Source organism: Mobula birostris, chromosome 15 (assembly GCF_030028105.1).
Source record: "Mobula birostris isolate sMobBir1 chromosome 15, sMobBir1.hap1, whole genome shotgun sequence".
Taxonomy (NCBI): domain Eukaryota; kingdom Metazoa; phylum Chordata; class Chondrichthyes; order Myliobatiformes; family Myliobatidae; genus Mobula; species Mobula birostris.
In genome coordinates, this window is record NC_092384.1 from 79,557,797 (window position 1) to 79,575,249 (window position 17,453).

At 46.3% G+C, this 17,453-nt stretch overlaps 1 protein-coding gene across 1 annotated transcript in view; it reads right to left on the reverse strand.

Moving 5' to 3' along the window:
- The window catches only part of terb1 (telomere repeat binding bouquet formation protein 1), a 279,465-nt gene that overhangs the window by 139,960 nt on the left and 122,052 nt on the right, over positions 1–17,453 (reverse strand). Inside the window, exons 3-4 of the mRNA XM_072279076.1 lie at positions 9,063–9,191; positions 7,441–7,572 (exon numbers count right to left, since the gene is read on the reverse strand). Coding sequence (XP_072135177.1) covers positions 7,441–7,572; positions 9,063–9,191 — 261 coding nt within the window. The remainder of the gene's footprint in view (positions 1–7,440; positions 7,573–9,062; positions 9,192–17,453) is intronic.

Sequence of the window (17,453 nt, forward strand, 5' to 3'; positions counted from 1 at the left end):
TTACTGGTGGATAAAGCTTAGGTGTTCAGTGAAACGGTCTCCCAGTCTGTGTCGGGTCTCACCAATATATAGAAAACCACACTGGGAGCACCAGACACAGTATATCACACCAGCTGACTCACAGGTGAAGTGTCGCTTCACCTGGAAGGACTGTCTGGAGCCCTGAATGGTGGTGAGGGAGGAAGTGTAAGGGCATGTGTAGCACTTGTTCTGCTTACAAGGATAAGTACCGGGAGGGAGATTGGTGGGAAGAGATGGGGGGCACGAATGGACAAGGGAGTCGCATAGGGAGCGATCCCTGTGGAAAGCAGAAAGGGGGGGGAGGGAAAGGGAAAGATGTGCTTGGTGGTGGGATCCCATTGGAGGTGGCGGAAGTTACGGAGAATTATATGTTGGACCCAGAGGCTGGTGGGGTGGTAGGTGAGGACAAAGGGAACCCTATTCCTAGTGGGGTGGCGGGAGGATACTCAGGTTGGGAGGATCCTCCAACACTCAGGTTGGAGGAACAACACCTTATATTCCGTCTCAGTAGCCTCCAACCTGATGGCATGAACATTGACTTCTCTAATTTCCGTTAATGCCCCTCCTTCCCTTCTTATCCCATCCTTTATTTATTATTTTTTATTTTTTCCCCTTTCTTTCTCTCTTTTTTCTCCCTCTGTCCCTCTCACTGTATCTTCCTCTGATCCTCCCCTTCCCCCTTTCTTTCTCCCTAGGCCTCCTGTCCCATGATCCTCTCCCTTCTCCAGCCTGGTATCCCATTTGCCAATCAACTTTCCAGCTCTTAGGTCCATCCCTCCCCCTCCCACTTTCAAATCTCTTACTATCTCTTCTTTCATTTAATCCTGACGAAAGGTCTCAGCCTGAAACATCGACCGTACCTCCTCCTATAGATGCTGCCTGGCCTGCTGCGTTCCATCAGCATTTTGTGTGTGTTGCTTGAATTTCCAGCATCTGCAGATTTCCTTGTGTTTGCGTATCGAAACATATATCAATGGTATTGAACATCATCATCTCTTCAGTATTAATTATCAAGCTCCAAACCAGGATCCTTGTACCTCCCTCTGCAACTAGATCCTTAATTTTTTCATCAGGAGACCACAGTCAGTGCAGGTAAGTGATAACAGCTCCTCCTTGCTGACAATCAACTCTAACATACCTCAGTGATGCGTGCTTAACCCACTTCTCTAAACTCTCTACACCCGAAACTGTGTAACTAGGCATAACTCATTTATAAATTCTCAGATGACACCACTGTTGTTGGTAAAAGCTCAGATGGCAACAAGAGGCATACAAGAGTGAAACAAATTGGCTGGTTGAGTGGTGTGACAACAACCTCACACTCAATGTCAGCAATATCAAGTAATTAATGGTGGACTTCAGAAGGGGTAAAACCTCAGATGGCAATTCAGAACTCTAGAGAACATGCATCAGTCCTCAATGAGGAGTCAGCAGTGAAAAGGATCAGCAGCCACAAATTCCTGGCTGTCAGTATCTCCAAGGATCTGTTCTGATCCCAACGCATTGATGCAATCATGAAGAAGGCATACCATCAGCTCTAGGAATTTAAAATTTGGTACATCACCAAAGACTCATGCATATTTCTACAGATATACAGTGGAAAGTATTCTGATTGACTGCATCACCGACTGGCATGTAGGTCTACTGTGAAGTGGTCCTTACCACCCTCCTTTACGCCAGTGAGACCTGGACTGTCTACAGCAGACACGCCAAACAGCTGAGCTGTCTCCGCAGACTCCTCCACATCAGGTGGCAGGACAAAGTCCCCGACACGGAAGTCCTGGAACGAGCTGGGATCTGCAGCGTCTACACCCTCCTGCTGAAAGCCCAAGCCAGGTGGGCTGGACATGTGGTCAGAATGCCAGACAGCCGATTGCCTAAGCAGCTGCTGTACGGAGAACTGTGTCAGGGCAAGCGCTCAGTCAGGGGGCAGAAGAAACGTTACAAAGACTGCCTGAAAGCGTCCCTCAAAGGCCTGGGTGTCGACATCAACACGTGGGAGACGCTTGCCCTCGACCGTCCAGCTTGGCGCAGCAAGATCACCACAGGAGCCCGTGCAGCTGAAGTCAGGCGCATCATCGAGGTGCAACGAAAGCGTGCTGTGCGCAAGGCCCGAGCAGCATCCACTGCCACGACAGCACCCACCCACTTGTGTCCCACATGTGGGCGAGTCTTCAGGGCCCGGATTGGCCTCATCAGTCACCTCCGGACCCACAGCCACCAATCTCCCATTTGACTTTGAAACCATGGTCATCTTCGACTACGAAGGACGAACAACAACAACAACAGGCTCCAGTGCAGAGGATCGTAAAAGGCTGCAGAGGCTTGTAGATTCAGCCAGTTCCATCTTGGCACAAACCTCAATATCTTCAAGAGGCAGTGCCTCAAGGAGGCGGCATCCATCACCAAGGACCCTCACCATCTGGGACATGCCCTCTTCTCAGTGCTACTGCCACGGAGGAGATACAGGAGCCCGAAGACTCGCGCTCAATAATTCAGGAACACTTTCTTCCCCACCGCCATCATGTTCCTGAATGGTCCCTGAACCCATGAACACTATCTCAATTTAAATTTTTGTTTTGCATCATTTATTTTGTAATTCATAGTAATGTTATATCTTTGCAATGTACTGCTACAAAACAATTTTTCTCACGTTCTAGGACCTACGCCTCATCTTGTGCCTGTGCACATGCTAATACCCCCTAAAAAATCCCTGCTTTTCCAAATGCGAGTAAATTTTCTCCAATAATTTTCTCACCACTGAAGTAAGACTCATTCGCCAATAAATAATGATAGCCTTTTAAGGGAGATTTATTGCAACATCTTAAAATGCAGAATGATAAACTTCAATGAAAGGAAACCAACAATTGAGTCAATACTGAGGCACACTGAAAAAAACGGAACAGCTATTTAGAGAAAAATTTGGATGAGGAGAGCTGAAGGCTCAGAAGCAGGATCTGTAGGAAGCAAAAGGCTAAACAAGGAAAGGAAGTCTAGGAAAGGTGGCAATTGGAACCAAGATGGCTGAATGAAGAGTCTATAATTGTAGAAGAAAATAAATCCTTCACATTTGACTAATGTGAACAGAATGTAGTATTTCTAAAAGGGGAAAGAGTGATGTTTTTAAAACATGGGCTGGACACAAAATGCATTTGGAGAGTACTAGACAATGGGGTGACCCGTTGGGGCACCCTTTCAGAGAAGGGTAGTGCAGTCTGATGTGACCAGAATGAATATTAAATTTTCCTGAATGCTATTGGTATCACTTTGCTTTGGAAACTGAAGTAGAAAACCTCAGTTAATTAAAGAACGACGCCACCCTTGTGCCTCTCGTTGTCATTCTGGAGACATGCAGTCCTTTCATCCCCCATGTCTTCATCTCTTCTGCTGTTTGTTCTTTGTCTCTGATCCTGGAGACGTGCATTTCTCAGCTCCTTTGTCTCTTGCTCTCTCCTCCTCCTGTGCCTGTTTTTGTCATTCTGGAGACATGCAGACCTTTCATCCCCCATCTCTTCATCTCTTCTGCTGCTTGTTGCTTGTCTCTGATCCTGGAGACGCGCGTGCCTTTCCTCCTCTGTCTCTTCTTCTCTCATCTTTTTTTGTCCTGACTCTTTGATCCTGGAGTTGTGCAGCCTTGGCCTTATCCAATTCTTGTTCTCGCCATCTCCTTGCCACTTCCCGATGACGTTTGGCGTCATCTCTTGACTATAATGTCCCCCTTCCCTTTCCACGCTGCATAATTAAGCTGACCATTTTTTTCCCCACCCTAATGCTGGATAGAAGATACGAAGCAGTAACACCAAAGGATGCTGATTGTTCTTGATGATGTGGCTGGTGCTCTCCTAAATGGACGTGACATAGTCACCGCTGTCCTTTGACTGCAGCAAAGAGTTTTATGGATTTAATTAACTCTTATTGATGGGTGGCAGTTAGATCTGTCCTAATCCTGCACATGCTGATGGTGATTAGCAGAATGTGACCCCTTGAAATAGAGCTGCCTTGCCCTCCTGCTCCGGTAGGTGTCGTTGCTGAGGCTGCCGTGTGCATGCGTCAGGCTGTCGTGTCCTGATTTCCATGATGGCAGATGGATTCTCGGGTGAAAGCGAGCCTGTTGATTTTGGTAAATGAGCAATTTTATACGATTATATAACCCTGAACTTTGCCTGCATTCTGTAAGTTAGTGCATTTTAATTTGATTGAGCCAAAAAAGTGCCGCTGTAATGCACCGTTTGCACTAACTGGAGGTCACAAACAGACAGACACAGCATGAGAGTTTTAGTAGTATATAGATATAAAGGGTAAAAGAGAGCTGAGGGAAGCTATAGGACCAATGGAAAATGATGCTGGAGAAATTGTAGTGAGAGACGCAGAGATGGCAAAAGAACTGAATGTGTATTTTACATCAGTCTTCACAGTGGAAGACATCTGCAGTATACCAGATAGTCAAGAGAGCCAGGGAAGTAAAGTATGTGCAGTGAAAATTATGTGCAGCCCCCCGGCCACCCTCAGGGTCGCTCGGCTCGCTGTCGTCTAGGGAAACAGCCTCGGCCCCGCCAAACTGGGTAATTCGTTTGTGTGGATGCTGTGTGAGGTACCCCACCCCGCCCAAATAACAGACATTACACCAGATGCAATTAAATGATTTACAGTTTATAGATATTACTGGAACTATATAATTAAAAGAGAATAAAATATAAAAGGAAAATAAAAGGCGCCACACTTATCAAAGTTCAATCTCTTCGTGCACAAAAACCGTTGGAGCTCAAGGACCTTCTTCTTCACCCTGCGACCCCCTCGGACCACCTCGACCGGCCGCCTGGGACCAACAACGGTGGTCGACCAGACGCTCCACACGAGTCCGTCTCCGTCTCCTTGCCGAACGTCCCGCTCGGGGTCCGACCCCGTTAGCGGACTCACAGCACCTGGTCCATCCTCTGTCTCGCTCTCCCGCCTTCTGCCCCAAAACCCCGCACATACAGTATCTTCAGATACACCAAAACCATAACAACTATCCCAATTGGTTAATAGCACCCTCTTATCAGACTCTAAACCACAATAAGCTGCTAGCGCAAACTTTCTCAGCGTTAAAGCACAACAAAGCCGCATTCCCCAGATTAACATAACAAAAACGCCATTTTAATTAGCCTCCGCAGTAACATAAAAATCGAAACTCCTTTACATATGACTGAGAAGGTGCTCAGGGAGCTTAATGGTCTGAGAGTGGATAAATTTCTTGGACCGGATGGAATGTACCATTAGGTTCTGAAGGAAGTAGGTGAAGAGATTGCGGAGGCATTAACGATGATCTTTCAAGAATCAATAGGTTCTGGCATTGTACCGGATGACTGGAAAATTGCAAATGTTACTCCGCTATTTAAGAAGGGTGGGAGGCAGCAGAAAGGAAACTATAGATCTGTTAGTCTGACATCAGCCGATGGGAAGTTGTTTGAATTGATAGTTAGGGATGAGATTACAGAGTACCTGGAGGCACATGACAAGATAGGCCAAAGCCAACATGGCTTCCTGAAAGGAAAATCCTGCTTGACTAACCTACTGCAATTTTTTCAGGAAATTACAAGCAGGATGGACAAAGGAAATGCAGTGAATGTGGTGTACTTGGATTTTCAGAAGGCCTTTGACAAGGTGCCGCACAGGAAGCTGTTTAGCAAGATAAGAGCCCATGGAATTACAGGGAAGTTACTAGTATGGATGGAGCATAGGTTGAATGGCAGAAAGAAGAAAGTGGGAATAAAGGGATCCTATTCTGGCTAGCTGCCAGTTACCAGTGGAGTTCCAGAGGGGTCGACGTTGGGACTGCTGCTTTTTATGATGTATGTCAATGATTTGGACTATGGGATTAATGGATTTGTGGCTAAATTTGCTGACGATACAAAGATAGGTGAAGGAGCGGGTAGTGCTGAGGAAACAGAGAGCCTGCAGAGAGACTTAGATAGTTTAGGGGAATAGGCAAAGAAGTGGCAAATGAAATACAATGTTGGAAAGTATGGTCATGCACTTTGGTGGAGGAAATAAACAGGCACACTATTATTTAGATGGAGAGAGAATTCAAAATGCAGAGATGCAAAGGGACTTGGGAGTCCTTGTGCAGGATACTCTAAAGGTTAACCTCCAGGTTGAGTCGGTTGTGAAGAAGGCGAATGCAATGTTGGCATTCATTTCTAGAGGTATAGAATGTAAGAGCAGGGATGTGATGTTAAGGCTCTATAAGGCACTCATGAGACCACACTTGGAGTATTGTGTAGTTTTGGGATCCTTATTTTAGAAAGGATATACTGATGTTGGAGAAGGTTCAGAGAAGATTCACAAGAATGACTCCAGGAATGAAAGGGTTACCGTATGAGGAATATCTGGCAGCTCTTGGGCTGTATTCACTGGAGTTCAGGAGAATGGGGGGGATCTCATAGAAACATTCCAAATGTTAAAAGGCCTGAACAGATTAGATATGGCAAAGGTATTTCCCATGGTAGGGGAGTCTAGGACAAGAGTGCACAACTTCAGGATTGAAGCAATAAATATTGAGAATATGAGTTGTAAGAGTCCTTGAAGGTCAGTCCGTTGGTTGTGAGAAGTTGTGGTTTACTATTTTAAAAGGAACAGGATGGCTTTAATTGATGATGACCAGGTTAAAATGGGTATTAGCCTCTCAAGAATTTAAGCTCTGTGACAATACAGCAAGTTTCCTAACAGTGTAGTATGTGCAGTGTAGTGTATTAGTGCAGTAGGCTCAAAGAAAGGTAATGAAGATGCAGAATTGTTTTGACTCCGGGTTAAGATGAGCATATATTGCACTCATTGTTCATTTGCTGATGCTGGCTAAGCTATCCTTAACTGCAACAGAAGAAGAAAAACTTTTACTCTGTGGTTGATCATGATTGGTGCTGACTTGGGCTGTAGAAAATACAGAAATATTCCTGTCTCCAACACTGACCTCATTTAGTGAAGAAGAAAACCAAGAAATTAATGAGTTGTAGGCATCAAGACACTGTTAAAACCGCTGAACATTTTTGATAGTTTTTTCCTTTAGAATATAGTGACATATACAGTAGGTACTTTGCTAATAAATTTACTTTGAATTTGTGGCCTAGAATGAAGGTCTGTAGTTATAAGAAGATAGAGTTCTGTTGGATTGCTATTTATCTGGCACAATGGGTTATGTATTGCCTACATGTATTAATTTGCTGCATATTCAGGGTTAGTAAATGAATAGCAAAATAGTTTCTGCTTGTTTGGTGGTGAGTTCTGTTAACTTTTTTTTTGTTCATTGGGTTAAGAATCAGTTATCATATGTAACTTATGCTTATCACATGCATTTCCTTTACACATTTGTGTAATATGGTGTTCCGATTCATCTTTCAAGGAGAGAAGGTTAGCACAGTGATATAAACATGACATCCATACTGTTGTGTGAGACCAACACCAGGATCATGTAGACATCTGTCCTCTTCAGAGTCAGTGAAGCATCCTTCTGAGCAAGTGACATGGCGATACCGGATAGCAGTTCTACAGTGCACAGACTCTGCTGGCAGTACACTGGAAACACAAAAGAGAAATATCTTTACTTTTATTTTGAATCATTGATAGCAAATGTACAAAAATTCACTGCAACAGAATGTGAAGCAGCTGATTTCGAAAAGCTTGCAGATAGAAACCATTTGAGACACAACAGACTGCAGATGCTGGAATCTGGAGCACTATCCGCTGAGGAAATTCGTGGGTTGGGCAGCATTGTGGGAGGAAAGAAAATGTCAACATTCCATGTTGAAACCCTGTATCAGGACTGAGAGTGTAGAGGAATGACTACGAGCATACAGAGAAGGGAGTGGCAAGAAAGAAGGTGATTGGTGGACTGGGGGACGTAAGAATGTCATGCAGATATAGAGAGGCGGGGCAAATTTGGAAGACTGTGGCAAGTGAATGATAGAAGGAACTGATAAAGGGTCTTGGCCCAAAACACTGACTTATCATTTTCCTCCACAGATGCTGCCTGACAAGTTGAGCTCCTCTAGCACTCTGTGTACATTAAATTATAAGATGGATAAGAGACAAAGGCAAAAACAAATGCAGCAATTTGGGGGGAGGGGAGTATGAAAAGAGGAGACAGCTGTTGGAGGAAGCAGCACACAAAAATTTCTGGAGCACTTGGTAGATCAGGCAGCATCTATGGAAAGAAATAAATAGTTATAGATAGAAGAGATTCTGCAGATGCTGGAAACCTCAAGCATCACTATACAAAATGTGGAAGGAACTCAGCCCAAGCCATTGACTTCATTCACCTCCGTATTTCCACCAGAATTTTGTGTGTTGAAATGAACGGATGACATTTCGGACCAAGACCATTCATCAAAACTGGAAAGAAATAGGGCAGAAGCCAGAATAAAAGAGTGGGAGCAGGGGGAGTAGCACAAGCTGACAGCTGATAGGTGAGGGGAAAGATAGGTAGGTGGGTTAGAGGAAATGGCAATGATGTGAAAAGCTGGGAGGTGACAGATGGAAGAGGCAAAGGGCTGAAGGAGGAGGAATCTAATAGGTGACGAGAACGGGCCACAGTAAAAGGGAAGGTGGTGGGAAACCAGGAGAAGGAAATTGTGGGTGATGTGCAGGTCCTGAGAGTGAGAAGGAATAATGGGATTTGAGGGGTAAAGAAAAACAAATTTGAGGGGGAGAGACAGAGGAATGAACCAAAAAAATTATTTAGTTATACACAGTACCCCTTTGTTCAAGTTCTCAGCTTATAATCACTGATGTAGGTATGTTTTCCAACAAGGCACTGGATGTCAAATTATGAAATCTTGGCAGTTTTTGTTTCAAACTGCATTTTTAAACAGCACAGGTGTGATAAGGTTCCCACCTTCCTGACAGCACCTGAGAAATCAAGCATCTGATGTTTTGGTCAGTAAATTATCAGGCAATGCTTTTACTAATTGAGCCAAGGGTGAAGGATATAAATAGAGAGAACGAAGAAAGTTCATGGAAAAGAGAAACTAGGGAATTCAGAAAAGGTAAATAAAAATCTTTCATACCACTGCTTTCAGCTAGAGCACCTAACGTGAATAGAGCAGCTTCACGAAGGACAGAAGCATTAGTCAGTTTAATAAGTCCTCGAATAAAGTCCACACCTCCAATCTCACGAAAGTAATCACTTGCTTCACCTAATGTTAAATAAAAAGCTTATGTGGATAAATGGACATTTAAGGGCTTAAGTATGAAATCTGCAACTAAAACTACAACACTTGGGCATCAAATAATAACAGAACATATACAGTAAATGGTAGGGATTTCAGGGGTGAAATCCCATACCTTATCTTTATTGGCATCACATAAGTATGATAATTTTCTTTAGAATAAATATTTTTATAATTATCAGTCGATGATTAGCCTCTGAACTAAATGAGACATCTTCAAGAGGGTCAATTTTGTCCCTTGCTATACTTTTGCTTTTAATATAGAAGTCTTTGGGATTCTCACTCACCTTGCCCTGGACATTTTTGCATCATTGTCTTCAATGTCCCAAGGACCTGATAAGGCATTATCAATGAAAATCTGAGGTGAGAAGTTTAAAAAGGGAACGTCCAGAGCTCAGGGCCTTGGCAGCTGAAGTTGGAAGCTCAATAAGAAACAATTAGAGGATAACAGTACTTCTTGAGAAGCATAGAACTGGCAGAGATTACAGAAAGCACTCTGCAGTTTTTAATTTTATTATCATTTCACTGTTCTTCAAACAAGACTGTAATCTTATAAAAAAAAAGTGCCTTCAGGGTTGGTAACTAAAATTGTTCACATAAATAATCTCCCTTCTAAAGATCTGAGAATAGATACATGATGAAGTCTTGGATGTGTTATATTATCTTTCATGTATGGAAATTAGGATATGCAAAAATGACCACGATTTTCAATAGTTTATTGAAGGGCTGAAAATGTACAAAAACAGAAAAAAATGACTCAAATTTGTATGAATCCCTCAATATTTATCAATGTAGCATCTTTGTCCAGTTTGCTCCCGTTCGTCTAGGGTAAACTGGCGATGACCCCGCCAACACTGTAACGGTGTTGGTGTGGATACTGTGTGATGCACCCTGTTACCAGTTCACAACATAAAATATCAGACAATACACAGTATACAATTAAATGATTACACTTTATAATTATTTCTTGGTGATGGGTCAGTAGAAACAAATACAATAAAGGCACCAAGTCAGTACATTTATCAGTTCCGTGCACATAATAAATCATCGAAGCTCACAAAATCAGGTATCCTTTCCACCCATCGTACTCCTCCGAACTCCGTTGACCCTCAGCTGGGATCACTCCCGGTGATCTACCAGAATGCTCGACTCACATCCGAATTCTTCTCTTCTCCTCGATGAAAAGCCCGTGCATTCCCTCCGGTTCCCACACATACAGAGAGAATAACATGACTCCCATTGGCTAGCAAATGAATACAAGTCCCGTTATTACTAATTATAACCCAAACATGCGGCTGCAGAGAACCCCTTACCTCAGCAGTTAACATTGCAGAGAAGCCCTTTTGTCAGCCTTAACAATTAACATTATAGATTAATATTACTGAGAACCCTACATTCTCCCCCCACTGAATTTAGTCATGCCCTCATTACGTTCAAATAATTTGGAATTCCTTCCTGCGAAACAAAAAGCCCAATCCAAGTGCAGAAAGCAGCGATATAGCTCCCCAAAACAGTGGAGACCACAACTGTACCCCAGGTGCTGTATAGGTTAACCTATCTGGGGGGTTCCTACTTCTCCGAGACCTGCGTATGCCCTCTTATAACTCTTCCACCTCAGACACTACAGGGGAGCCTTGGGAGCGACGTGGAGAACCTTCACGCAAGCGGTCACTCAAACCCCCCTGCACCCCGCTACCATCTGTCTCTGGTTCAGGCCCCACATCCTCTCCTTCAGCACCCTGTGGTACCACCGACTGCCCATCACTAACCCCCATTACCCCGTATAACTCAGTGGGGGAAAGGCCAGGAGTCTCTTCCTCCATCACGGGGACATCAGCGAACGGCATCATGTACCAATCGTCCAAATCATCATCATCCGAATCAGTATCCCCCACAGGGGCTGGGCCTAGGCCCGTCCTTCCGGGGTGGGCTTTTACGTCACCCCACAGATACTCAGAGTCTTTGTACTAGGTGCAGCCACCACGTCAGGCTCCCGCTCTACCTGTACATCTTGCCCCATGGGCAACAGGTAATTCCGGTGAAGAATCTTGATAGGCCCCTTTCCATCCCCAGGCCGCACCCAGAAAACCGGTAAATTTGCAGTCTAGTTCTCCACCACAAAGGACGTGGCTGCCCAGTGATCAGCCAACTTGTGCTTTCCAGGCAATACCAAATTCCTTATGAGGACTCGGTCTCCCGGCAGGAGTTGAGAGAACTTTACTTTCTGGACATACCTCCTCTTATTTCCTCAATTCTGCCTGGCTGCCGCCTCCCCAACAAACTCATAAGCCCTTTCCAGCTCTTTTCCCATATCAGACATATACTTCAACTAAGGCTTCGGCAATACCCCACCGGCTTCAGTCTTGCTTCGCGCCCAAAATTCAGATAATAGGGAGGGTATCCGGTAGCTTTACTGGGTGTACATTGGTAACAGTGAACCAGATGCCCAATATGTTGACTCCACCTGTTCTTTTTTCTGACCTCCAGAGTCCTGAGCATGTCTAGCAACATCCGATTAAACCTCTATGGCTGGGAATTGCTCTATGGATGAGAGGGCGTGGTCCTCGATTTCTCAAATCCCAGCATGCCCAGTAACTCACAGATGAGCTTACCCTCAAAGTCCTGTCCCTGCTCACTGTGCATCTGCCGGGGCAGGCCATAATGCACAAAATACTTCTCCCATAGAACTTTTGTCACTGTAGTCGCCCTCTGATCCTCGGTAGGAAAAGCTTCAGCATACCTGGTACAGTGGTCCGTGATGACTAAGACATTCTCCATGTTGCTGGCATTGGGTTCTATGGCCAGGAAATCTATACACACTAGGTCCAAAGGCCCCGCACTCTACAAGTGTGACAAAGGAGCAGCCTGCAAAGGCAGCGTCTTCCGGCGTGTGCAACGAATGCAGGACTTAGAGTACTCTATGACCTCCAACCTCATTCATGGCCAGTAAAACCAGTCCTTGAGCAATCCATAGGTCTTTTCCACCCGCAAATATCCAGAGTCATCATGGAGGGACTTGAACACAACCTTCCGATACTTCTCAGGAAGGACCAGCTGCCAGCGCCGACGTCAGTCCAGGGGTGACGTTACCCAGTATTAAATTTGGTTCTTCAACCACAACCGAGGCCATTCTCTCAGTAAAGAGACACTGAAGTGTGTTTCGTCTTCTCTGCCCGTGTCATATTCCCCTCTTCAACTGTATATCAGACAGGGCCAATGCCTAGGTCATCTCGCTAAGCAGCGGCCACTTCCCCAGGGCTTAACTCCGTCAGCTGCATGGTCTTCAGAGCAGTCAGGTCACAGTAAACTAGGGGTAGGGCGTCATCCGATGCCCCCAATGGGTCCACTGCTCGATCTGGCTACTCCTTTTCCTTGGCCTGCACGGTGATAGCACACTGACACATGGCCTTCACCCCGGATGTAGGAATGCTCTCCCACTCCTTGTCCCTCTCCAGTTCCTTATGCCTCCATCGGGACGGAGCATCTGCATCGACATTCCGGCTCCCAGGCTGGACTTCAGGCTGAAATCATACACAGTCAAGGCTGCCAACCACCAAAGGCCTGTGGCATCCAGTTTCACCGAGGTCAGGATGTAAGTGAGCGGGTTGTTGTTCGTCGTCACCACAAACTTGGCCCCGTAGAGATAGTCACTCAGCTTATCTACCACTGCCCAGTTCAACGCCAGGAACTCCAACTTGTGGGTGGGATAGTTCCTCTCAGAGGGCGACAAACTCCAGCTGACAAATGCCACAGGCCTCAGCCCGGAGCCCTGATCCTGATACAGGACGGCCCCTAACCCCTCACGGCTGGCATTGGTGAGTAGCACATAGGGAAATTGGGGGTCCGCGAAAGCCAGCACTGGAGCCTGAGTCAGCATCCCTTTCAGACTGAAAACCCTCCTCACATTTGTCATCCCATCTCTGTCCGAAGGGCTCTGACAGGTTCAGATATTCCCCAAACTCCCAAATCTCGTCCCTCTCCCTTTCTGCCCCAGAGGAGGGTAGCCACGCAGAAGCTGGTTCAAGGGGTGACTCAGCTTGGCATAGCCCTTCATGAATCTCCAGTAGCATCCACAGAACCCCAAGAACGGGCGCAAGGGCCTTGGCTAAGTGATCACTGCTTCTACCTTAGCCAGATCTGTAGCTACATTCCACGAGATTCTGCGTCGAACATAACTAAAAGATGTCTGGCAGAACTGACATTTGTCCAAGGAAAGTTTTAATCCTTCATGCTTCAGCACCTTCATTAGCCTCGCTTCATGTTCTTCCAAGGTGAATCCAACTACTATGAGGTCATCCAAATATACCAGCACTTCAAGCAAGTTCATATCCATCATCGTCATCTCCATGACCCTCTGAAAAGTGGCACTGGCTCCCGACAGGGTCTCCAAAAAGTCTTCACCTGCCTGCTCCTTGAAGACCTCCGGAGCCTCAGTCAATTGGGGTGTTGGTCCCCACCAGAACTGACACACCCCGTCTTAACAGTGTCCAGGGAAACCAGCACCAAGGCCTCATGAGCCGCGGACACTCTCACCTCGGCCTCCAAGAACTCCAGGCTTCACTGACAAATAACTGTCGCGGGGTAATCACCAGGGCTGACATCCCAAATTTCCAGTCAACTGAAGGGTGTCAAGGGTAAATGCTGCAAATACTGATCGTAGAACAAATGGTGCATTAACATGACCTGTGAACCAGTGTCACGTATGGCTTCCACACCTATTACCTCTATCCATATCGACACGCTGGATCAGGGTCCCACCAATCCTTCTGGGATTGGGTCTTTTCCATCCGGGGGTCCCATGGCACATATTTTCCCAGAGACTCCAGGCCGTTCCCTGACTGGGTCTCCAAGTTTCTCGTCCCCTCTTCCTGCTGGGACACCCATGGACTTGCTCTCCGAGGGGCACCCTGCCATTCACATTCCTGCCTGAAGTGCCCCTCTTCCCCACAGTTATAACACACGGCTCGACTCGCGGGACCCTGGCCTCCCACGGGCCATTGTGCAGTCTGTCCCTTCAGGGAGGGGCCCTCTCTGCTTCTCCCTTCAAGCAGAGGAATCCCACCTGCCGCGACCACCTTTACTGAATCCCGAGTGGAGCTGGCCCTGGTCACTTCACCACAAGGGGCTACTACTGAGGACTGCACCGTACTCACAGAGCCCTCTTCCGACTCCAATGCACCCTCCTCCTCCCCCCTCACCTCTCCTGAGCAAATGAACAAAGGACGGGGTGACTGCATTATACGGGACTGCCGGAGACCCATAGCAATCATGTCATGCCTCTGTGCACCCCTGGCTACCTGGTCTATCCTTATCCCGATACACCTCAGTCCACTATGTGACTCCCGTGGCATCTCAAACAATTTAGCCGTCGCTCCCCCTTTCCCCTGATGCAGGTTCTGAAGCCCCCACCCCCAAAAGCTCCACCATGCTCCCCGTCAGACTAAAAGCCTCCACCAATGCTTTTAGATACTCAATCAGAGAAGCATAAGGCTGATTGACTTTCACGCCTTTTACTACCTCAGCTGCCACCCCCCTCAAACATTCAACCAATCGCTGTCGCTTTTCTTCCTCAGAACACTGCCACTCACCTTGCAACTGAAACACTTGCTCTATCCATGTCTCACAATCGTCTTCCCCTTCAGGGGTCGGAGTCCTCCCCGAGAAAACTCTCAACTTCTGACCAGGACCTGCTGGCTTGTTCACCAGGGAGTTAATGGCTGATGCCAACTTGGAGCCCTCACCCTTCCGTGGGGGATGGGGACTAATTAAATCTTCCTAATCTGACCACTCCCTTCCTTCATCCCGCAGAAACAATAGGACCCGATCTCCAAAATCTCCGCCCCCAGCGTCAGGCAACTCCTCTGGTGTCCCATCAGACCCTTCCTCCGTGACAATTTGCATGCCCCATGGCCCCACCTCACCGGGGTCACTGATAGATGCTGGCAGTCCCACTGCCGTGATATCAGCACCAGCCAGAACTAACACAAATCCTGAGTCCGCCATTTTACCAAACTTTCTGGCTACGATTTTGACCTTACCTGCAGCTTTAACTATACTCAACCATTGAATTAACACTTCCTCCAAGGTACGCATATCTATCCCACTTAATACGCAGGCATGATTAACCAGTATTTCCTCGATCTCACACCAGCGGTCAATCTTATCCAGGTCCATCTCCACTAATTTAAAACGGGCAAACTACACAGTATCCGTCAAAATTCAATTCCCGGACGAGCCCCCACACTGTAGCGTCTTCGCCCAGTTTGCTCCTGTGGGTCGAGGGTAAACTGGTGTTGACCCCTCCAACACTGTAATGACATTGGTGTGGATACTGTGTAATTCATCCTGGTACCAGCCCACAACATAAAATATCAGACAGTACATAATATACAATTGAATGATTACACTTCATCATTATTTCCTGGTGGGGGTGTATGGGGTGTCAGGGAGGGGTAGCACCTCTGGTGAGTGAACATGTCACATCCTTTTCAAGGTGGTTAGTCCACCTTTGGTCCCCAGCTGGCACTCAGCTCTCACCTGTGGCTCTCCATAGCTGTTTACATGCAACAGCGGACCCGCACCAGGCAACAGCTTTGACAAGCCAGCTAAACCAGGTGAGGGTAGCCGATGGGTCTGAAACCCTCCGTGAGATAGGGAGTTGTCTATCCCAGCATGTGAAGACAGACTCCAGCGGATGGAGTGGACGAGACCAATGGAAGGTCTAACATTCAAGAAGGCGGTCTCTACAAGGGTCGTGGAACGTGTAGAGCAGGTCAAGACACAGAAAACATCCTGGTCAGCCACTGCACATAGTCCCATCTCCAGCCATCTCAACTCTGTCTTGCCACTGGATCCAGATGGGAATTGGGAAGAGAGAATGAGGCTGACACTACGCAACTCTCCCTCACTTAAATCCAAATCGTGCACTAGTCTCGACACCATCAAATGGTGTCGAGGTCCTTGTCGATGATGGATGAACACATTTCTTGGTGATGGGTTAGTAGAAACAAATACAATAAAGACGCCAAGTCAGTAAAATTATCAGTTCTGTGCACAAAATAATTCGTTGGAACTCACAAAATCAGGTTTTCTTTCCACCCATCGATCTCCTCTGTACTCTGTCAACCCTTGGCTGGGATCACCCCCGGTGATCTACCAGAGCACTCGGCTCATGTCCGACCTCTTCTCTTCTCCTCGACAAAAAGCCCTCCCACTCCCTCTGGTTCCCACACATATAGAGAGAATAACATGACACCCATTGGTTAGGAAATGAATACAACTCCCGTTATCACTAATTATAACCCAAGCATGCTGCTAAAGAGAACCCCTTACCTCAGTAGTTAACATTACAGTGAAGCCCTTTTGTCAGCCTTAACAATTAACATCACAGATTAGTATTACAGGATTCCCCCGCCATCCGAAGGTAGAGCGTTCCTATGAAACGGTTCGTAAGCCGGAATGTCGCAAAGTGAAGAAACAATTACCATTTATTTATACGGGAAAAATTTGTGAGCATTCGCAGACCCAAAAAATAACCTACCAAATCATGCCAAATAAACATAAAACCTAAAATAACAGTAATATATAGTAAAAGCAGGAATGATATGATAAATACACAGCCAATATAAAGTAGAAATAGTTTTCTACAATTATTGCCGAACTGTCCACGGTAGCGAAAATCTCACGCAAGTGTTCTCGGCAGAAACACTCTCTCCAGTAACGTTTAAGGTATGAATGTGCCAAATCATACCAAATAACACATAAAAATACACAGCCTATATAAAGTAGAAATAATGTACGTACAGTGTAGTATTACTTACCCGAATCGGGAAGACAGCGCGAAGCACACTGATGATGGTGTGTTAGGCTGAGGCGTCGGAGGTTGGGATGGTGCAGTGGACCCCAACCTCCAGACCGCAGACCGATACCGATCCGCGAAGCATGCAGTGGTACAGTGGTAGCCGTGACCCATCCAGCACATCTTTAAGAAAAAAGCCAAAATAAACAAGCTAATTAATTATGTGCCGCCCGGCATGCACATGTCAGCTCAGATCAGAAGCGACGCAATCGGCAATCGCCTCTGATCTGGGCGGACGATTACATGCCGGGCAGCACATAATTAATTAGCTTGTTTATTTCGGCTTTCTTCTTAAAGATGCGCTGGATGCGTCTTGGCTACCGCTGCATCCTTGCATTCTTCACAGCCTGGTATCGGTCCGCGGCCCGGAT